This window comes from Orbicella faveolata, unplaced genomic scaffold, assembly GCF_042242905.1.
Source record: "Orbicella faveolata isolate gen_17 unplaced genomic scaffold, um_ofav_v1 contig_14, whole genome shotgun sequence".
Lineage (NCBI taxonomy): Eukaryota > Metazoa > Cnidaria > Anthozoa > Scleractinia > Merulinidae > Orbicella > Orbicella faveolata.
In genome coordinates, this window is record NW_028301541.1 from 19,907,548 (window position 1) to 19,931,100 (window position 23,553).

General features: G+C 39.6%; 1 protein-coding gene across 5 annotated transcripts; it reads left to right on the forward strand.

Moving 5' to 3' along the window:
- Positions 1–5,372: 5,372 nt before the first annotated feature.
- Positions 5,373–19,136, forward strand: LOC110066240 (protein dawdle-like). 5 transcript variants are annotated; one of them, XM_020773459.2, is made up of 4 exons: positions 5,373–5,422; positions 6,115–6,180; positions 15,392–15,922; positions 16,900–19,136. In XM_020773459.2, exons 2-4 carry the CDS (start codon positions 6,162–6,164, stop codon positions 17,715–17,717), a joined length of 1,368 nt encoding a protein of 455 aa, XP_020629118.1. In that variant the 5' UTR covers positions 5,373–5,422; positions 6,115–6,161; the 3' UTR covers positions 17,718–19,136. The 5 variants fall into 5 exon arrangements, with proteins under 5 accessions (XP_020629118.1, XP_020629135.1, XP_020629129.1 ...); XM_020773476.2 differs by lacking the exons at positions 5,373–5,422; positions 6,115–6,180 and adding an exon at positions 7,003–7,230; XM_020773470.2 differs by lacking the exons at positions 5,373–5,422; positions 6,115–6,180 and adding an exon at positions 9,086–9,338.
- Positions 19,137–23,553: the final 4,417 nt, after the last annotated feature.

Below are 23,553 nucleotides of genomic sequence, written 5' to 3' on the forward strand. Positions count from 1 at the left end.
TTAGTAATACACAATTTACTTCCTTGGCAATGTAACTTTAACATGTCCTTCAATTTAGTAGACCGACTTTATCAAAGGTATAATAACGTCAAAATAAACAAAAACGCAACGGCGGAACTATATGTCAACAGTAACAACAAAACAGTTCTCACAATGTCCACAAGCAGTTCATGCTTCTACGTGAATTTTTGGTCAGTTCAAAAGGTAAGGTAAGGTAGTTTAAAGTATTATACGAATACCTTATAACACAAAATTTCGTGGTAATAAACTCAATCTCTTTTCGCGTCATGTTATGTCCGCAACACTTATCGTCCGCGTGGTTTCGCGAATGTTTTTAAATCGCCAAATTTCCGCCAGGGGGAACAAATTTAACAACTCCAGGCAAACTTGCAGTGGAATCTACAGGGTAAAAGGCCAAGGACAAGACCGTGAGACTGAGATGGAGAGGAACTGACGAAGATGACGAGAAAGCGACAGCCTGTGGAAGGGGTATGCTGTCGGGCTATTTCAAACTGGGTTCAATGGAGGTGATTTCAATGCCCATGTATACTCAAATAGTCTAATGAATCAATGTTATCTCAAAGCGAGAATATCCAGCTGATACCAAACCACGATTAGTTTGATAGTTTTCTTGATTGGTTAAAAAGTCAGTTTAATCGGGGGTGAGGGTCTCCCCATGTTTTCGAAATGATTTTCTTCTCACAGTGCCTCTCTCCACTCGAATGAATGGGTGCCACGAATTATCTGCTAGATGGTAACTTCATATGATAAAGGTCCATTATACTCTGGCGGTTTGGCGGTTTAAGCCAATTTTGAGTGCCGGTTTGCGGGTACATCAACATTTATCTGGCTGTTTACGGTGAAGACATTTTGGAGCGGGTGCGGGAAATCTTAAATTTAGCCCGCCGTTTTCGGTTTTTATGTGTTTTGGTGGCGATCATTCGAACAGAGATCCCGCAAAAGAGAACCCTGAAAACGTGTGCCTTGACGCTTCGTTATAAACATCTCGAGCGATCTGTGTTTGTGAACAGCACGTTAGATGTCAAAGCGTTTTGTTCGCTGGTTGCTGAATGGAGTTAGAATTAAGCAATTCGTTCTGTCCTTAAGATTTTGGGTTGTTCGTGAGCAGAAATACGATTATTGAGCTAACATTTCGCAAGAATTGGTGAAGTTCTGTTCAAAAATTTGTTATGATGATAATCGTCCTACTAGTAAGGCGGATTCAGATTTTAGGAGAAAAGAAAAGCGGTCTGCGATTTCGAAGGAACAAACTTTGGCGGTTTGCGGTATGTACGACCCCCTTATAACAGAGCTTGAAAATGATAAGCGCTGGCCAGATGAGACAGCAGGTTCAAACACAGATTTGCTTCCCTTTTTTATACGTCCCCTCCCACTACTTTGTTCCCAAGTTCTCACGGTCTCTCTTTTAGTTATAAAATGGTTATGCAAGCAAGCGTGGACGGTGAGTCTGCTGGCAATCGTTGAATCAATAGTGATCTAATCGGATTATCATAGAGAATGATCAAAAAGAAGAAGAAGAAGAAGAAGAAGAAGAAGCTTATACGCTAGTGAGGACGGACGCAACTGACATAAACATAAGCACAATTAAAGCATACGAATATCATACCTTGCGTTTTTCTTATGCTTATGTTTACGTTGCGGCCGTTCTCACTAGAGCATAAGCTTCTTCGCTTGTGTTTATGCTTATACTTGCGTCGCAGTGAGGACTGGGGTTTAGAAAGGGAGAAAAGAGACGGTAGTTCAAGTCAGAAATCAACCGGAAATAAATGTAAGAAATGTGAAGAAACGCATGGTTACCTCAAAGTAATTATTTTTCTGTTTATAGTTTTTTGCGGGGTAGAGCTCGAGGACAACCAAAAGAGAAGAATATAAAAGCAGAGGCCGATACAACGTGGAATTACTGTTTTAAAACAATGGTGTACTATATTTCGGCTGGCCAAACTAGATTTCTTCAGTTAGGTGGGTAAGGTAAAGACTGCATACAAGCCAAGTGGCCCATCAGGCCGGAGCTTATCTCGCAGTTTCTGTAGCATGGAGCAACTAGGAGTATTTCTACTCCCCCCTGGATGGGATGCTAGTCCATCGCAGGGTTACCCCCCAGCATTACGTTCCCCGGTACCCATTTATACACCTGGGTGGAGAGAGGCACTACGAGAGTAAAGCGTCTTGCCCAAGAACACAACACAATGTCCCTGGCCAGGGGTCGAACCCGAACCGCTCGATCCGGAGTCGAGCGCACTAACCATGAGAAGCCACCGCGCCTCACATCAGGTACAATGGGAATTAAACATTGGAAAGGGTGTACTTGCAGTGATCACGATAATTGCTTAATACCGGAAATACGTAAAAGTAAAATGATTAAGAGTGTAAACTAACGGTGAGGTAAAACAAAATATTGAAACAGCATTATAACCGGAAACAAACTACTGTTTCTTTACGGATGTTAAGACCATCAGGATCAGGTGTTCTGACTTTTAAAATTAAGGAGACTTCCCTGGTCTTAGGATTGAGTCTCGGTTTGAAAAGATTGTTTTCGATGGAGATTAATTGCATGTCGAAATATAGTACACTTTTTTAAAACAATAATCCTATATTGTATCGGCCTCTGCTTTTATAAAGTTCTTCTCTTATGGCTGCACTCGAGCTCTTTCCCCAAAAATTATAAACAGGAAAATAATTACTTTGAGAAAACCATGTGTTTCCTCACATTTTCAACATTTATTTCCAGCTGATTTCTGACTAGAACTACCCTCCCGTTTCTCTCTCGAAAAAAATCCTGGTCCTGAATTGCGACACAAGCATAAGCATGAGCGTAAGCATAAAAGAAGCTTATGCGCTGATGGTGACGGCCGCAACATAAACATCAGCATAAGCATAAAAAAACGTAAGGTTTTGATATTCTTATGCTTATTCTTGTGCTTATGTTTATGTCTCGGCCGTCCCCACTAATGCTGGCATCGTAAGTGAGGGGCGGGGCTTAAATGACCTTAAAAAGTCTCTAGGAAAACACGCCCTTTTCAAAATGGGGGGAAAGCTGTGACTATGGAGGGAAAGTTCACCCAAAGTCACACAGATCTCGAAAAGGAGACTGCTTCCACGTTAAACATTCAGATAACAGTTAACGTTATTTGAGTAAACAATGGTGTTTCACGCCGAATTTCAGATAGTTTCACGTATACCCTCACGTGTAATCTTTGTTTAGATAACACGAACATTAATTTGCAAACTTGTGTTGCACTAATTGACATTAAAAACTCTCTATAGGAAAATACGCTCATGTCAAAATGGGGGGAAACCTGTGGCCATGGAGAAAAAGTTCGCCCAAAGTCACACAGATCTCGAAAAGGAGACTGCTTCCTCGTTAAACGTTCAGATAACAGTTAACGTTCTTTAAGCAAACAATGGTGTTTCACGCCGAATTTCAGATAGTTTCACGTGTACTTTCACGTGTAATCTTTTTTTAGATAACACGAACATTGATTTGCAAACTTGTATTACACTAATTGAACTTCTCAATAATCAAATTGTGGCTGTTTTCCAAGCTATAAATAACGTGGTTTTATTCGTCTTTGACGTCACTGTACGGCATATCTCGTTTGATCTTTCACCACATGCTCAGCCTCTAACATTTACATCCTTTGTTTGATCGTCTGCTATAAAAACACAAGTTTTCCACTTCCGTGTAAGTCAGTAAGCAATGCAAGCAGAAGCTCTCTTTAGCTATGTGCGCACAAGTCATCACTGAGAAAACAATTTACAGCAACCATACGATTATGAAGTTCATCTGAAGAACGTGACCTACACACTGCGAACGTGATTCAATTCAAGTAATCTATTGTTTTTACTTTCTTTGTGCCACGGAATTGTCAATAGTGGATAAGACCGGCAAACATCACAGTACAGTGTTAACTTTTATTCCAAATCAGTTAATGTTAATTGAACTTGGCATTGTTCCGTATGGCTGTTTTCCAAAGTCTTTATGAGCCATACAGATAGGTTGAGATTGCCAACTGACTCAACACGATCTTGCATGCGAAAAAAGATTAAACTTTTCAAACTTCCTTACAATGTGCTTGTTAACCTTTCTTTCCAAAAAGGCCAAGTTCAATTACTTTTTAGAAAAAAACATAAAAATAATAAAAATATGAGAAAGGAAACAGCATTACATGAAAGTATTTGGTGTGAAAACTTTTACTTGCATGGACACTTCAGTTCCATGGTTGTTCCCAAGATATTCAGAGTTAGAGCATTGGGTGAATGGAACTGGACTCCGGGCGCAAAGGGTAAATTTACAAGCCATTATGGTATTCTGTGTTTATGAAATTACTTGGACTATAGTACAAAATATGTATACTAAATACTCTGCACTGAGTACCTTTGGTAACGCGGTGACAACAGCAGGTATCGTACAATATCTACCCTACGCCGAAGAAATTTGAAAACAGCGTTTTCACTCTAAAAACGCATCAAATGTTTTCCGTCCACACTACTCCGGAGGAATTTAAAAACGCAACAATTGCCGGTGATTTTGGATTTTTGTTTGAAGAAAACTCGGCCAGGGAAATCACTTGATTATCGTAACGTTATCGTTTTCAAAATGTTTTCCGTCCACCCTAAAACGCAGAGCCGACGTTTTCAAATTCATCCGGTTTGAAGAGCGTTTTCGGAAAGCTCCGTTTCCCGTGACGGATTAGTGTGGACGGTAGGCCTAACCGTAGAAATAAAGCTGCATTTTCAAATTTCTACGGCGTAGTGTGGACGGGACCAGAACAATAGACTTTCTTGTTTAAATACTTGATCAAAAATAAGCTCACGACTATCATATCATTGATAAGAATTTCAAAACCACAGCATGTCACTCAGTACACCTATCAATCAAATTCAGGAGAGACTTCTAACCCTGAGAAAGCTTCATTAGAACGGAAATCACTGAAAATGCTATAACACTTTCGTATGATACATGCCAAAGCAAACAAAAACAGCGCGGAAACAGAATTGTTAAGACACTAATAACCACTACAGTAAAACTCAGCAACGAATCGAAAACCGACAGTTACATAGTTCAGCTTTGTCTTAGCATTAACCAATGTCTCTCCAATGCGCGCGAATGAAACTTGGAAAACTTGGAAACTTGTATGGATTTCCACTCCTTCCGAAAAATTCTCATTATTTTCCGAGGCTCATTACAACGTTTCCGATGAAATTCTGAACCGACTAGTTCCCGAAGAATCTTGCCCGAGGTCATTGAAGCATATTCGATTGGTATTCCGAAGATTACCGAACGCTCAGGTAGAATCGAAGATGTCTCGACTCGAATTACTGAACATGCGGACGGATATGCTTCCCTCGTGTATTATTGGGCACGTGAACTGATTGAGTTACTGTCGGAAAGTGGAAACAGGTGGGCAGTTAACAAATTACGTAATTCATGAATCGAGTATGAACACAAAGTTGTGCCGGCCATGGACCTTCCAACATAAATCTTGCCATCTTTGCTAGCTTCTTTGAAGTGCTCATAGCCGTCCCCTCTATTAACTATGCTAACCGAACGCATGCAATTAATGGCATTAATCGTCTCATATTAAGCCAATGCAACCGTTTTTTGGCGATATTATCCTCTTCTATAAGTGCTAATCGCGCTGTATAATAACAGGATTATCAACGTCCGTTTCAAATTCTTCCGGTTTTCTACCAATTGAGCATTTGTAAAAGGTAAACGACTGCCATGTTATCATTCGAAATAGAACGTGTTGTAAACTAAACCCTCGTTGCTTTACTGATAAAGTTTCCTTTAACAATCATCTTTCCAAATTTAAACTTCTTTAAATAGTATCTTTTATCTTAGTATACCTTTAATTTAGATATATTAAGTCTATTTAAAGAAACAATGTTTTGCCAGTGGCCGCCGGCCGAACGTCGTCCGAATGGCTGATTTTTCCTTTAGCGTAGTGACACAAAAGGTCATCTATCGTATGCACGAAAAATCAGTGTGTAATTTACTAGAAATCCGAACTAACAAGCATTACACCAGTGTTAAGTCTATCTGTACGATGTTTGAACGCTCATTTGTTAAATGTTAAATTTATCTCACAGATATGCAGTTAATGTGTCCAGGGATTGATTATATCTGGTGATGAAAAATGGACCGCCTGCATACCGGTAAATAAGCTTTTTAAAGACCTGCTTTGAAAATAATAGAAATACCTTAAAGTGATCAAGATAGCCGGGTTATCGGCGTCGGTAACACCTGGCACTCCCATAAAGCTAAGAGGAATTCTTATTGTTGTTTTATCTGTACAATCAATAACTGTTACTAAAAAGCATGCTTGTTACAAAAATAAGCAGAAAATAAATACCAGTATTGGCGAAAATTCTATCCTTAGGAATGCCCAAGAAAGTTGAAATTCTGAATTTATCTCCTCGCAAATCTCTCTTGTAGTTATAAACATCTGGCTATTAAACAGATTGTATTGCCATCTACTTTGTTCTCAATTCTTCATTGACATATCATTCGTGAAAAAAAGGCTTGCTTAAGAGCAATACATGGTGTATAGAGTTTCAGACTTAGCAATTCATGTCGGTAACCGAAGATTCCTCTGAGTCTTTTAAATTTTCTCACCCATAGAAAGCCCAGTTCTAAATGCAAAAGATCTCCTAATTTCGTTCATTTTCACAAAATATCGAAACACTAACAATACCATTTGAAACCAAAATGCTTGATAGTTTTTATTTGACTGGGTCACACACAAGAATCATTTCAGTCTGATCCACAAATGCAAGAATAAGCCGTGAAGCATAAGAAACAGGCTTTACGAAAGTACTACGCAGTAGGTTTGCTTGAATGGATGGCTGCAAGTTTCTACTCTGAGAGTGAATCACTGTTTAACTTACCTTAAAACGCGACATAGACACATGATACACTTTTAAAATTTCTAAGAGAACTGGGTGTAAACAATCTTCTGTTAAGGAAACCCTAAGCTCATTACTACCAAGGATGCCACATATTTAGTGATAAAGTAAACGAAGACTGAAATATTTCAAGAATGAACCAGCACCATGTATCCTCTGTAATGACTTGCCACATAAAACAACGCAAGATACATGTATAAGAAGTTCTCAATTGTCGTGGCAAGAAATACGAATAATTGGAGTGATTTCCTGAAAAACCGTGAATCAAAATTTGAAGTCAACCGGAGCAGGAGACGAAAGGTGAAACACTGAATTAGCGCGCATTATCTCTATGATTGCACATATTTTCGGTAAATTAATTTATCCTCAGTAAATGATCCTCGTAGATGATTTAGAAAGTCCTTTCCCAGTTTAGTATAAACAGGTAGCATTTCAGAAAGAAACGAACGGTGAGACGAGGAAGTACAGCTGGCCCAAATTCACTACCATACAATTGCATTCACAACGTTTGATAATTATTCCATACGCCCAACAGCGAGTGAGTGCTTTACTGTAAAATAGGGGTACGATCATTTCAGCGCAAATTCTCCATCACTCAGATCAGTTCTGGTTCAGAATAGGTATTGAAAATGCAGTTCTAAATGAAAACAGTCGCCTGTCATTCATGCACTCACTCACTCAGTCTCATTCGCTTTGCTCCTGTCCAGCTCAGATCTTGGCGCTCAGCGTCAACATTTCTCCTCCACATAATCTTCGCCTGATACTAGCGGCTGTTATTTTCCTCCAGAGATATCTAGCATGGAAAATTTCCGACTGCAGGGGACCGAAAACATTTCTTCCTTGGTTTCTTTCACTCGGTTCAGCCGTCTACAAACATTGCATGTCATTGCATGTAGTATTCCAAGACACGGGAGCTATGAAGCTCATTAATGTAGCCGGACAAATTGACGTGTGTAAGGTTAGGTTGATATCCAAATACTGAATGAATTAGAGTCCAGGGCCGAATGTTCAAAATTGCCTGAAACGGAGAAACGATTTGACCATTTCTGTGTACCAGCGGAATACACTTAAACAGAAATAACAATATATTTAGAGAAAGTCACATCAACCTTAGCTGGTTTTCATGTAGTTCCTCTATCCTGGTCGAATTGGAATTTGGAGATGTTGGTTCTTTAGGAAGGAGAAAAGCCGGAGTACCCGGCGAAAAACCCTCGGAGCAAAGCGAGAACCACTGACTACAAACTGACAACGCATAGATGACACTGGGCCTAATGAAACTCGCGCCACTTTGGTGCGATAAACTACATCGATATTGAAACAATCCGTATAGCTCTCCAATCTCTTTACACTAGTGTTAGTGGTGTTATAAATGCAACTGGCTGGAAATTTTCCGTGAGTTACACCTTCTATGTCTTCAGTGAACGTTGCTTCAAACAATAGATACTGGAATTCAACACTGTTATGACACAACAGTACTATGATACAACTCTGCTGGTTTGGTCGGAATCAATATGAAATATTTTCCTGAATCTGAAACTTGTTTGGGATAAGCATTATGCTAACCATTTTGAAAAAGATACCCAACATGATGACTAAAATTTTATTTGTAGTAATGTGAAATGGGCCAAAACCTGTGCATGCAAACACCCCAAACGGGTTTTTCGAGTCTGGCATGGTTCATAAAGACCCCTGATAGCCGATCTTATAGTCTGCAGATGACATACGGATTTTTTTTTTGTTAGCTCGATCATCGCGACCAGTCAGTCTTGCTACTCCGGAATCTTCATGATCCACAGAAAAAAATCAGTCGAATAGCCCCATATATCGAGAGAGTGCGAGAGAAAACTGATGAAGAAACGGGGTCCAAAACAACTTGCAGCATCGATGCTGCAGCTGGACAACTATAAAGCATCTGTGGTCCCGCTTTTGGAAGTAAGACAGATTTGTGGCTCCTTCCTGCGGCCTTACGGGTAATTCGATGTACGATTTTGGGTGAACATAATGCAAAATTTAAATAAATATACAAGCATTGCTGAGTTTATTCTTAAAAGTTTGTTTGTTAATTTAGGCGGATTAAATTTGATGAAATTGTGCTGGAGGTCAAAATCCAAAGTTGACACTTTTTCAACAAAAGTAGGCTAGTAAGAAGGTCAGGAGATTTGCATTTTTGTTTTTTGCTTGCGAATACAATGCATTTTTGGAGGTATTTAAGTGAAAATTAACACGAAACGTCGTAAAAAGGAATGCGCCCTGCTTTGAGCAATTCTCTTAGCTTCTGCCACTGTTGAATACCACATAAACTGAGGTACTCAAAGGCCAGGAGAAAGCGAGTAAAGCCAGTGATATTACACCATAGCAGTTTGGCTTACTTTAGGACATTCCACAGTGACACATTCTGCCAGCAAAAGGTATTTTGCTTTTCTAATATTGCACAAGACCAGACCACAAACCTACAAAATAAAAGCTAAATACTTGAAACGGACCGGTAAGTTATGCACATTCTATCAAAGAGACGGTCCGTAGATTGCCAGCTACAAATACTGCGTCGCTTAATATACATGTATTATCTTCTGGTAGTGTTAAGCAATGCAACACTTACTTTGCAATTTGTGCTTGTAATGATTTGGCTCTGCAGTTTCAAAATATCCTAGAAAAAAATATGAGGAACGTTGCTAAAGCTTCCAAATTGAAACTAAATCAACCACCTCTCGTGATCGGCCGGGGCTAAAAGCAAGCTTCTTTGAAAGACCGTCAGTTATAGACGCTAGTACATACTAACGAACTTCAGCGGGCTCTTGGCGGTTTTGTGCGTCAGTCAAGCACTTCATTTGGGCTAAGATAATCGTTGCCTATTCTCAATTAGTTAGCTTCAAAATACGCCGAACACTGACCTCTTGCAGAGAAAAATGGATGCTCTATTTTATTGAACAAAGACACCTTGTGTGACAACTCTAAAAGTCAGTGACCCTCTGTATTCGGAACACTTCAAGTAGGAAGACTACAACAGAAATTCTACAGAAAAAAACATTTATCAATGCACACTTGAGAAGATGAGAAGGTGGGGAGTTCAGACACTCATCCAAAATCCAGACAAAGGCTTTGCCTAATGCAGTAGCAACAGGTTGCGAAAGACATTGAACACACTTCTGCTTGGTCCCTCAATTCGGCAACTTTAAAGTACTTTTATACAGACGTTGGTGCAGGCAACTATCTTTGAAGTCATGAACTGACCATCAGTAATGTTTTTTTTTTATTTATTTATTTCGGTGTTTCTATCTGTCCCATTGTAAAGCGTGAGTTAAAACTCCCTTTCACGATAATCTCACTTTTGCAAAACTTTTGACATGGATGGGAACTCCCGAGCAGACTGGTACCTGGCCATTCAAACGCGAAGAAGTTTGTATTTGCGCAGCCAGAAAGTTTGGCGATGCAAACCAAATAGGCGAAATGTAAATATACTGAATAGAAAGAGCAACAAATAAACTAAGTATCTATTGTTGTAGGATGATAAACAACGAAGTATTTAAGATAGGATTAAAAGCAAGCGACATTTTGGAAATTCCACACTTGAATGTCAAATCTTGAATAAAAACGAGTTGACAAAGGCTCTTAAAAATAACGGGCAGTAGTAATTCACCCGTCTGGGGTTCTAAATCTGCCGGAAACCTTTAAAGACCCATAAACTTTTGTGAATATACGTTTCCGGCTCTTGACTTTAATCATAACACCCAGTCGCCATCACTCCTGATTTTGGCCATGGCATCAGTCGGTCGTTTTATTTGTTTAGCCCACTTTTGTCTGATTTTCCTTCAATTGTTTTTCATTTACCCTGTGCAAGGTATAGCGTGCAAAATTATACTACAGTGCTGAACTCGCCCCCGGGCACTTAACTCGCAGGTTTGTATGTGGGTGTCAATTGTATGATCCAATTTACAAAGGGTTACTTGACGCGACCTACGGTAGAACAACGAACCGAAAGTAGAGAATGAACACCGTCTGCTGAAGCTGACGACAGGCGAAATTGGCCACAGCAACAAAGGTCCTGCCGGCTAGGTAGGCTTCGTCTTTATAAAATGTTGAAAGTAGCAAGTACAACAGATAGCTTAACGAAGGTATTGGCTGATTAAGCAGTTCCAACAGTCCCGGCCCTGCATTTGGGTTTGCATTCAGAGAAATGTCATCGGGCCACAGGATAGTTTTCAACAGCGAGTAAAAGTTCTATTGGTATTCTGGAAACAGCTTTTAGATGGTTCTTTTCGCTCCTTCTTCGTTGCCAATATCAGTCACACATACATACATACACTTTATTTCCTCTAGAATTTTTTAAGTAGCCAAAATTAGCTTAAGTCTTCGAGAACACAAATACAACAAAATACAATACTTATACATTAAATCATTATGCTAAAAATTGTGAATGTGCTAAACTCATGATGTACATAATAAAACTAGAGACTTACAATCTACTGAAAAGAGTCATATTGTAATATCTTTCGCTTAAAGTCCGCAAAAATAGAAGTTCTAAGCGAGTCTGGAAGAGAGTTTCATAATTTAGCAGCTAAACCTGATGAAAAAGAATGCAGGTCGTAGTTGTTGTTTTCGGATCAGGAAGAGACAGAATGTAATTCAAATATAATATCTTGATATAATGAAGAAACAATAGTTAAAGGTGACTTTTGGGACACTAGAGATGAGCAAAACCATTTCGAAATTGAATAAAATGTTTGCTCTTCATTGACTGCTGCGAACCGGGAGGTTAGAAAATCAAAACCGCACACGCGGGGTAAAATCGAATATTACAGACACTTAGTGTAATGATAGAAAACTGAGGAGCGGTCCTCCAAATTAAGTTAGACCTCTGCGGTTTTAAGGTGCACGAGGATTTAGAAGGGTATTCAAGTTTGTCAAACTTAGTCCTACTAAAACAGTTATTGAATTACAGCGTTTTGATCGGATTAAAGAAAGCTCTCGACTTTGAGAGGGCAAAATTCGGCCTTTATTACTAAGGGCTTCCTTTGTTGCGGCCATGAAAGGGAAGACGTTCTTCAAATTTTAGGGCTACAGCTTCCTGTTATTGGAGGTTCGATTTAGGCACAATGTCTTCTACCTTTGTGGGCGATAAAGGGTCAGGGCGTTCCTTAAAAGAATCTGAAAAAAACATATTTATTTCAAAACGCCTTGCAGTTAAACGCGTGGAAATCTTCGGAACTTCCTGTTGGACTTGCCATGTTGAACACTTAGCGGTTACATATTTCTAAGCTTATTTAGTGTAAAACTACATGCGATTGTACTTGCGTGTTAAGCATAGTTTTCTTTCACACACCTAAATCTTCTATCTTTACTTTTTGTGACACGGAATTCCAAACTTGAGTGGCATATCAAGGAAAATTGTTTTGGATAAACATAAACTGGCACTGGAATTTGCGAATTCCAAATGTTAAGAATTCCTCGCCATATCTGTTTCGAAAACCTCAAACCAAGAATAAATAAATAAAGGTCTCTGTTTGTTAATGCATTTTTTAGTAAACTATCCGCAACATGTCCGCGGAGTTTTTGTCAAGTCGAAGGCTTTTCTTATTTTGTTAAGATAATTCAAGATCTTGTATTTGTCTAAAATTGTTGGTTCTAAAATTTCTTTGAAAGACGAAGACAGGGTCAGAAAACGTCGCACAGCTGCTAAAACGGGTACTGTTGCAGTTTACGGCGGCTTATCAGTTTGCGTTTCATCAAGATCATTCTATCACAGTTCAAAGGAAATCGCAACCAGCTCCAAAACAAATGAGCTAGTATCTGTCACTAATCTTATGATAAATCTTAAATGATGCTGCCAAGTTTTTCGCCCATTACGCAACGAAACTCGTGCGACTATTTAAGAAATGCAACCTTCAAAACAGTTTTGAAGTGTAAAAGGGCAATTTTTTATTGAGTAACCTTTTCCAAATGATTGTTTGCCAACCATTCACGACACCCACGCGCCTAAGGTAGCGGGCATCTATTTCATCTTAAGCAGAACAGTCGTAAACAGGACATTTTTATTGAGTAACGTTGTACAAATTAACAAATAGATGCCATGTGCCGTGCGTCTGCTCAGTAATAGATCACAGATAACGTCAAAATGTGGTAAGAACACTATAAGGGGTACAGGAGGCGATGGCCGAGTGTGTCACCGATGTTCGTACCACATTCTGACGTCTTCTGTGACCTATTACTGAACAGACGCACGGCAACATGGAATCTACTTGTTTTTACAAGAAAGAAAGAAAAAGAAATGTTAATGGTATCATCTATGCGTCTGTGCTTCAATTGATCATAAGAGAGAACCAATCAAAATGCGAGAATAATTCGACTTATTATGTTATATGATTGTTTGAAGACCGTTTAACAAGTCTCAACGCCTACGCACCAAAACATACGGAAGACATAATCACCTTGTTTTAAATTTCATTGATGTCTTAAGCTCGCTTCCTAAGTTTATCATTGTTTCATTAAAGTTTCAATGATTTATCGACCCAAATTTTAGATGTTGTTCAAAACAGTTTCGCTAAAACACAAATACAGACGGAAAACGGAACTACGTAACAAAAACGTGCAAAAATTACTACTGGAAATAGCAGAAACTTTTCTAGAAGGCTCGGTGTGCTGTATGTTAAAATAATCTATCTGATGTTACGATCAAGGGAATTATACGCTAATCTAATTATTTTTAGGCATGGCGGCAAATTGTCCACTTACTGAAGGCCTGATAATTTCTTTTACCTTTCCGAGGTGATTATTTTACAGATGTGAAACTGATTGGAACGGCGGAGAGGAGACGTGCTCCCGGGGGGTGAGGGTTAAGCCCACCCAGCCCCTCTTCCCCTCCACTGTGGCTCTGATATCGACAGGGATCCTTGTAGTTTCTTACAGGGATTTAAATCGTGTACCACTCTTATGGTTATGAATCGGGCAATTATGTTCCAAGTCTACTTCAGAGCTTTAGCTAAGTTCATTCGAGGGCCAAATTAACTTCAAAGGAAGCCGGAAATCAGGCAAAACACTGTAAATTAAACCTATACGAGCTAGATCGAGCAGAAGTCTTTGTTCCTGTCGATGTCGAAATGAACTTTTAGCCACACCCTCGAAGAAAGAACCTTGTACATTATGAAATTTTCGACCATCTTCCATGTTACTAGTTTATGACATCCCCTCCGGCTCTTACGTAAACCGAGTCTTATTGCATATCATCCGTGAATTGGAAATACGACCCCGTGCGTCGGCTAAATGGCTTAACGGAATTAAGTCCATCTAAAGGACCCGCTGGTCAATTCTTCGGTTCTTAAAAAGCAAGTCTAAGTTTATGAGAGAAGCGAAAGGTATAATTTTGATAGAATTAGAAGGCACAAAGAATAGTGTGCAGGAATTCACTTCCCTGGTCACGAAACACCCGTCAAATCTGTGTACAAAAATTGTCTGGCACGTATAACACTCAAGAGCATTGTGTTGATGCGCAATCAAGCTTATCCTGGGTCATTCAGTCGCTAACTGGGTCAAGAATTTCAGCCTTTGAGAGTCATTTACCAAACATTTAAGACACTGTTACTCGAATTAGTACCATCAGTTACTAAAGTTAGATTGGATGAAGGAATCTGGAGAATTGAAGTTCTTCAAAATCGATTTTATGAGCATTTCTTATAAGCGCACGAATGCCGTACAAATGATTGAAAAATGATGCACACTGATAGCAACCCTGACCTTTTTTCATTTCAGAGGTTTTGGCTTACAGCAACCTACTTAAATAAAATATCACTAATTCTTTTATCTCTGGGGACTTTTTATTGTTGGCTTGGTTCTTTTTAACAATGTTAACCTTTATGTCGCTCGCATTGTACTCTTATGACAAAGAAATATATTTTGCTATTAGAACAGACATGAATGTGATGACAGTCCAAGGCTTTACACTATGACAGCCCAAAGAAACAATAAACTGATTTTAATGAGATTAAAAAGAAACTGGCAACGACCTGTTGATGATAAGGGGTGTACAGTGTTTAGCCATCACCTCCCAAACTATTAGCAGACATTCTCAATAGAATAAGAAAACCAGATTTGTAAACGAACGGCAAACACACCGTATGGGTTGTGTAGAAATGTTCAAGAACCGGAAATTGCAATACCCTCTTGATTAGGAGATGAGTGCCTTATATGCTTAGCCTTATCAAATCAGCTTCGGTGAAATCCTACGAACCATTGGATCAAGAGGCTTAAAACAGTCGCACATGCACAACAATAAACATGACATGTGATCTGATGTGAGGTTGGGCACATGCGATTGGCCAATGCGCGCGTTAATTGACAGGCTATGCGCTTGTATATTGTGTACCAGCTCACTGTTGAAATGCTTTGATCTCACGAGGTGGTAATCAAAGTGTTTCCTGCGCTTATAAGCTTATGAGCTGTGCAAACAGATTTACTCTTAATTTTCCAGCTTACCCTCTTCAGACAGCAGCACAGTCGGGATCTCTTACTCAAATGGCCGGATTTCCCTGTAGCGGATTTTTTGCACTCTATCTAACCGCGATAACGTTTCTTCAAGGGGCTGCCATAAGCGTGGACCCTACAGCCACGATTTCCGCTGCAACCATGCCTGGCAGTAACGTTTCGTTCGCTGCAACCAAAACTCCCCTACAAACTGATGGTCCGTCCCAAGGTGTAGGACACGCTGACAATGGACAAGGCTGTCCTAACTGTAACAACAACAACAACAACATCGACGACTATTCTGAGAACACAGAAAGTTACAACCTAAGAATCAAGATGATCAAAGCTAGAATACTGGCGAAGCTGCAGATGGATCGAACACCGGTCCTCAAGCAAAAACCAAAGGACAGTAGGATTGCAGCCCTTCTGTCAAATTTAAATCTTATTAAAGAAGATTATCCAGAGAGTGAGCCGGAAGATACCAAAGAAGACGACTACTATGGAAAGACGACTAAAATCATTGTTTTTAGCGCGAAAGGTGAGTGGTTGAATTTGTGCGTGTTCTTAGGGGTATCGACGAAATAACAGTTTGTGATATCGAAGCTTTTTTCACAGATAATTTCCATTAGGGTCAAGCTCTGGCCTTCGAGTTTTTTCTTTGTTTTTTGCGGCGGTTTTGATACCGGCATGGTCAAGAGGGCAGCTGTTAAAATATTTCAGCATATTTCTTTTCCATTCATTCGTCACCACAGACAGTAGAAGAGCAAAGTTCAAGAGCTGATCTTGCGACAGTCTCACGATAATTACACCAAATGCTGTCTTAGCGCTCCAGATATTAGTCTTTGGCGCCCTATTCGCTGTTAAAAATTACGTGCTTTGTTTTGAATTCTGCTTTTAAGATAATGATCTTTGTGTTACGCACATTAGGAGGCGGAGTCGCACTGTATGTCTATTCACAGCTGCTAAATAGTGCTTTTGGAAATTTCCGAAGTCTTGCCCATAGCTTTAGTGCAGAATGTGGAAGATGCATTGAATGATCTTATCACGTTTATCAAAGACAAAACATTTCGCTGACAAACTGCAAGCTTCCTGGCATAATATGTGATGTGGAAAAATGTGTTTTACAACTTAACACCGGCCTATTATCCAGACAGTGCCTTTGAATGGATGTCAGTTGTTTTTTTCTTTGAAAGGAGTGGCGCCCAGGGTCCTTGATATGAATACACTAAAGACCGCAGAATTGCAAAGAACAATAGAACCCATGCAATTAATCAACAGCTTCCATTTATTTTCATTTGGCATTTACATGCTGGGTTTACCAGAAAAAAAAAAAGTTACACAAAGAATCTTTGAAAGACGGATTTCAGTTGACTTTGTAAGTAAGTTACACTTTCTATGATGACAGAAAGATTATCATGCTCTCCACTGCAGTCAAGTACACGTGCACTCTAAATAGTTTTTTCGCACAAACTCTAACGAAAACCTTCCTCTCTGTTGTGTCTTTTTTATTTGCAGCTAAAGTTCCACCTTCGCGATCAAGGCGAAATTTCTCCAGAAATTTGGTCTTCCAGTTCAAATTGGAACAAAAATCTCTCTGCAGCTTAGTGTCTTCTGTGTCTCTGTGGTTTCATAAGCGTAAAAGCAAACATTACGACTTGAACGGGAAGACTCTGCAGATAGAAGCACGTGACATGAGATCAGACAGAGAGCATTCCGACACACCAGTCAGTAGAGTAATGAAGACGAAGGTGAAGGCAAAGAAGAGTGGACCAGAATGGGTAGTGGTAGATGTTAAAAACATCGTTCAACTCTGGTTTAATCAAACGATGGAACAGCAATCAAGCAATGCTACTGACAATGGTACTTACACCTTAAATATCTCTTGCCTGGACTGCGAATCGGAGGCTCATCACCTTATTAGCTCACGCGGCCGACTTCGACCCTTCCTCGTTATCGACTTGCAGAAGCCAAGAACACTGAGCAGGAAAAAGCGTGCGATTGACTGTGTCGGAAGGGTTGCAGCACACTGTTGCCGTCGGAAGTTTTATGTCAATTTTACAAAGATCGGCTGGGACTCATGGATAATATACCCCAAAGGTTTTGAGGCCAACTTCTGTGACGGGCAGTGCAGGGCCGGTTTTGACGGCAATAATGGTTACTTGTACACGCTTCAAAAAATGTCCCAGCAAAATCTCACAGGCTTGGGGAGATGCTGTACGCCTTCAAAAATGTCCGCTCTTTCTATGCTCTACTTCGACCACGATGAATACGTCATAAAAAGGGATATTCCCAACATGAGGGTTGACACCTGTGACTGTCCGTACAAGTACTGAAAAACACAGGAAGAGAGAGACAGAAATATACGCGGATGTGCTTAAACGAAGACTACGTACTTAAAGGCTTTCTTGTCTTAGGTAAACACGGGTCTTCGAAAGCATGCCGTTTATTTTTGAAAGCTATTCTAGTATCGTGGGGGAATCCTTAGTATGTTTAGATATCGTTCCACTAATTAAGGATCGAGTTTTGAATTCCACCAAATAGTGACATCAACGGTGAACGATTTTAATAGCTTCGTAGATGCTCCAGGGCATTAAAATACTTCGAAAGTGCTAACTTTGCCGCATATGATATCGGGACCACTTCGCATCGTTGAATGACATAGTTCAAAAATTGCGAAGATCGTAATTGTCAAGGTTTTCTTCTGGCTCGCAGATTTAGTGTTCGCATGCTGAAGGCATGAAATAAACTTGTAGAATAGACTATTGAAGATGCTGAGCTGACCCCTAGCAGCGCCAGGCAGTAATGGATGAAGGCATAGTAATGTGATAATTTGCGAGTTCCGGTTACGCTGTGCGATAACGCTGGTGTTGATAGTAATCAGCGCATTCATCTTCATCACGCCTATCTTTTAATACCTAAAGGAAGTTGGAAATGGTACATTTATTGCTCCGAGTTTAGAGTTATCTTTACTAATAAGGCGAAGTTATGATGTAATCACCCGCCTTGTGCTCAGTGGAGATAATTTAGTTAGGGCTCAGGCACCAATGGAATAATCCTCGTTTACTTTTCAAGCAGTATAGAAACAGCACTTCAGTTTTCAATTTCTCTTTGAGCCAGGGTCGTTCATTGTTGTTGTTGTTGTTTTTTTTTTTTTTCGGTGGGGTTTTTGAATCAATCGCTACCACATGCATAGCATTACGGAATACCAAAGTGGTATCAATTACATAAAGAGGTTTCTAAAACCAATGTAACAAAGATAACGGAACAATTCCCACCATGGTAAAATGAGCCAAAGCTATTACAAGAGCTTTTAGAATAAACAAAACTCAATTGGTCCCAAAAGGTACTTGTTTGGTGCTAGTAGGCAGGCGTGCACAAGTTATGTTTCTGAAACAATGGCTGGCATCTTAGTGAGGACAAAGGATATTGCGTACACGGTCCAGCTAAAATTAGACTTTAATCCGCTTTTATAGGAGGCAGCTGTAAATGTTGTTAGTGAAGCCAAATAATGTTGTTAAATTGAAAGATTCCAGAATAGAGCACCGAAAGTCTTTACTATAATTATCTCACTCGCTGGAAGTCGTTACACAATTAAGGGTGTGGCTTTGAGTTGCCCTGTCAAGGGATCGAGAGTATATTATGTGACACAGCCTGCTGACAAGAATTTTTAAGATGACGTAGTGAGGATATCCAGAGACATGACGAGTGTGTAAAAGTTTTATAGGTAAATAAAGCACACGATTTGTACTCTAGGGGGTCCTTACTATTCAATGCCATTGCTTTTGCAATCGCTTTGCAAAAAATTCACCATCTATTCAGTGATCGCTTTGCAATCATTTTGCTAATATTACTTTCAAAGGGAAAATACAGATACGCTATGAAGTAAATTCCAATTCAATGGCAGTGAAATTTCTCAGGTCTTCAGTGCTGATGGTATAACAAAACGTCCGTGGTAAAGTCTGTTCCAGCGCTAACGACGTCTGGAGTGAAATGGCGCAACTCCAGTTTCTATAGAAGAAAGACCCCTAGGGGTCTGGTATTGCTGGTATTGAAAGGTCCGGGTTAATATTCTCCCAGTGGGGAGTCACTCCCTTATTTGACCTAATCTGGGAGGTGCAACTAACCTTGGCATGGTTAGCGTTAAGAAACAGTATGTGATGACTGGATTGTCTCTGGGAGAGCAACTTTAAAGAGAGAAAAAAAAAAGAAACGTTTTGGCTTCATCAATGCCGCTCAGTCGCGGCATTTCGAGTTATTTCTGCCACTTACAAATCACCTTCAATTTGAAGGGAACGTGAAAATAGTAGTTCACTAAGATAGAAAAACACCAAACAGATAAAAAATTAACCATAAAGGAACGAGGATGACTAAGGATGGAGAAGATTAACACGGATTACAAATAAAGAACTTGAAAACTTTAGGCTAAACTTTTCCAGATGCGCAAGCCGTGAAGTAGCTACTTTAAGAGCAGTCAACGACCACAGCCATCCCTCCCGAGCTTACGTTAGATTTTCCCCAGTTGGAGTACGGGTAAGCAAGGCTCAAACCTGGACTTCTCGATCTCGAATTCAGCCCTTCTAAGGATCTTGTTTAACCTTATAAACGCCTAAGTTTTAAAAATGAAATAGCTTCAGTCGTCAAAATCTTTAACAGGAACAGTGGTAATGTACTGATCTGATCAGACAACATGAAACAGACGTATGGAGGGAGAATTGGGTCAAAAATGGCATTGAATCAAGTTTCATTCTGTTGGACAGGCACGTTATGCCAAGGGATCATGCCATCATTCTAGGGCGGTTTTCACTGATTGTCGTAAACAAAACCAAAGTAGGCAACCTAGCTAATCACCTAAAGGACACAGACACACTTAATTTCACAGACTTTAATACAAATATAAAACTGATCCGCTAATAGCATTAGGCTAATTTAGGCGGATCAGTTATTATCAGATTACTTTTATTAAATTAGTTAAATTAGTAATAGTTATCACTAAATCTGCCCGCGCTTTCTTTTATATCGGCTGATTGAAAACAATAAGTATTGAACATTTTTGTATGAACTAAAAATTTTATTTTGTTTTTTTTTTTGTAAACTATATCACTCATACTGTTCCAGTAACTTAGGCATCTTACCATGAATATGATCCAAACAATCAACTAAGTTAACTAAACCAACACATTCTGTTAAACTCATTCTATCACATGATATTCTTTACATAATACTCTCAGACAGCATTTACAGCAGAGCAGTTTACCATATCTCGTTAGAAACGATGCGAAGAGTACTTTCTGGAAAAAAAATAGGCTGCCTTCATGGAAACTAATATTTCTTTTATAAAAATTTCACTCAGTAGAACTTTATAGGGGAAAAAAGGTTAAAAAATTATAGCGAAACAAAAAATTAAGTCAAACTACTCTGCTGTTCCGAAACAAACCACTTATCTTGATATACGAGCAAACGTATCTCGAAAGCAGAACGGAGGTCGAGTTTTTTTTTGCGAGACGTAAACAGAAGTATCGCGTTAAAGACGCCATATATGCAAATTAGAGTCAAGCTTTTTGACCTCAACGAAAACGCTGCAAAACATTTATATTTATATTTGGATCCCTGCAAAGTCACCCAGCCCACGCATGAGTTCTACGCCACGTTCAATTGCTCAATACAACTAGGCGATCCGAATAAACAAGATGCCAAAGGTAAAACTGGCGATCGGAAGAGTATTTAGCTATTTAGTTGCAATTGAACCACACTGGCCTCGAATTTCTAGTATACTTCAGATTTTCTTACGTTACGTTCTGAGTTGTTTTTCTCCCAAAATCCATCTTCAGGATCTTTGAAATCGTTTTCAATTTGTCCTAGATGAGAATCTCGGCCATTTCGAAGCAAATTTATTTGATCACGCTAAAATCGTCATGCAGGCCATAATGTCAAATCATTCATTAGAGTGTATTTTTGACCTTGAAATGCTGCTCGAAGGTGGCGAAACGCGAACTCGTGGTTACAAGAGCCTTGAAATGCTGCTAGAAGATGGCGAAACGCGAACTCGTGATTGCAAGAACCTTGAAATCAAGAATTTCATGTACCGACACCGCCTAGCTAGGCTGGGCTCGATTTCCAGCCGTTTTCTGAGCCCGCGTTCCTTGCCCCACATTACCCAAGACCACCGTGCGCGCCTAGTTTCATCAAATCGAGAACTCTTCACATACTACCAACACATTTCTCACTTTTTTCGAAATTCCTTGTATGTATACACACAGGGAATCCTAAGATGCCTCCTCGGGTTTTGGCCTCGGCGCCAAAACCCTGCGGGGGCAAACTGGAATGTATAACAAACAACTAGAGGGACAAAGAAAACAGAAAATATTAACATTACTTTTAAACTAGTCCTATGCTTAAAGATAATTTGAAGAATATACAAAGTGAAAAGAATAACATTCAGGCATCAACCATTTTCTCAAGTTGAGTCAGTAGAGAACAACAATTCATAAGACTTAACATTTGTATTTCTTTAAGGCTGCAGTGATTTAGGGAGTATCAATTTTATCATCATACTGTTTTAGGATATCAATCAGAAAGGAAAGAAGTTGAGCTTTAAACTGGTTTTTAGGAAGCTCTTCTAAAGATGCTGGTATTCCATACTCTTGCCCCAACTCTTAAAAATGCATTCTTTTGTATTTCTAATCGAACGATACAGTGAACCAATCAAAACTTGAAGTAATTACATGTCGCTGACGCAAAGCGCGGGAAACGAGTGCAAGTGAGTTGCAATCCACCGTAGGAAAAAAGATGGCGGCTCTACATTTTATCACAATACCTTGCGAACCTCACACAGCCTATGAGGCACAAAGAAAGCCAAATTTTTACAATATTTGTCTCTGTACTAAGGACATTGTATAGCCTTGGTTTGAAGATTTTATAACTTTTCTGGACATTTTTATGAACGTTGTGAAGGTTTTCGTTCGCTAAGAACTAAGGGTAAATGTACCAGACGCCATCTTTTTTCCTACGGAGGATTAGTTTTACTTTTGATTGGATTAAAAAGTGGCGCGAGTTTTTTAAGCCAATCGTGTAGCGTAGTTGGCCATAAACGTCATGTTTATACTCCTACGCTTCGTGACATGTGTACATTTGCCGTCCTCATAAGGTGGTTCTCTATAGTTTTACGATCGCACGCGCGCTTAGGACGAAAGCTGAGGTAATCTGCGCGCCCTCAAAGGAAAACGTCAGTGTTTTTCGATATTTTATGACGCCACATGAGCACAAAAAGCAAACCTGACAGTGAATTTTCTCGCGTTTCCTTCGGTGAAACTCCGTAAAATTTGGCAGACGGGTAATAAATACTTTACTTTAGTTGGAGCTCGTTTTTCAGCGAAATCTATAAAATCAGTTTTTCCGCAGTGTTATAAGGCATAAATTCTCAAAAATCTGAAGAACTGCCTTTACAAACCCTTCTTTTTTATGTTTAAAATTCGCATCCCCCGGTTTTAATGCATTGTATAAAAAATTAGGAAGATTTTACCGAAGGAAACTCAAGAAAATCACAAATAATTTAATACGATTTATGGCCCATGCACGGAATTGAAATATTGCTCAATTTTGTACGTGATCCTCGAAAAACCTCACTTTTTGGTAAAAAAAAATTTCTTAGCAAAACTTAGGCTGATTTAGCGTCATGGCTGCCAAAAAACCTGACTAAACGGTTGAAAACGGTACTTTTTGGCGAATATTTGGTATTCAAAGGGTTAATAAAGGGTGGGAAAGAAACACACGGAGTGCTGGGGGAACTAGAAAGAGGGATACAACGGGGGAAAACTAGGAATAGTAAGGGGAGAGAAAGAAACACACGGAGTGCAAGGGGAGCTAGAAAGAGTGATATAACAGGGGAAGTCTAGGAATAGTAAGAGGAGAGAAAGAAACACACGAGGTGTTAGGGGAGCTAGCTAGCTATAGAAAGAGGGATATAACAGGGGAGAGAAAGAAACACACGGTGTGCTAGAAGAGGGGGTGGAATAAGGGATATAGTAGGAGGAGGAGTGGAAAAGGACTAGGATGGAAAAGAGTAGCAGAGATAGTGTAGAGAAGTAGTAGTGATAAAAATGGAAAAAAAATGCTGGGTTGACTTAGCGGGGAGGGGTTAGAGGGGAGAAAATCAAATGCAAGTGGATCGAA

What these genes read in the sequence shown, in the direction of transcription:
- LOC110066240 (XM_020773452.2), top strand. Translation starts at nt 15,355, where the DNA reads ATGAGCTGTGCAAACAGATTTACTCTTAATTTTCCAGCTTACCCTCTT. An exon ending in CATTGTTTTTAGCGCGAAAG is followed by an intron (nt 15,923 to 16,899) that starts GTGAGTGGTTGA and finishes TTTTATTTGCAG; the next exon opens with CTAAAGTTCCACCTTCGCGA.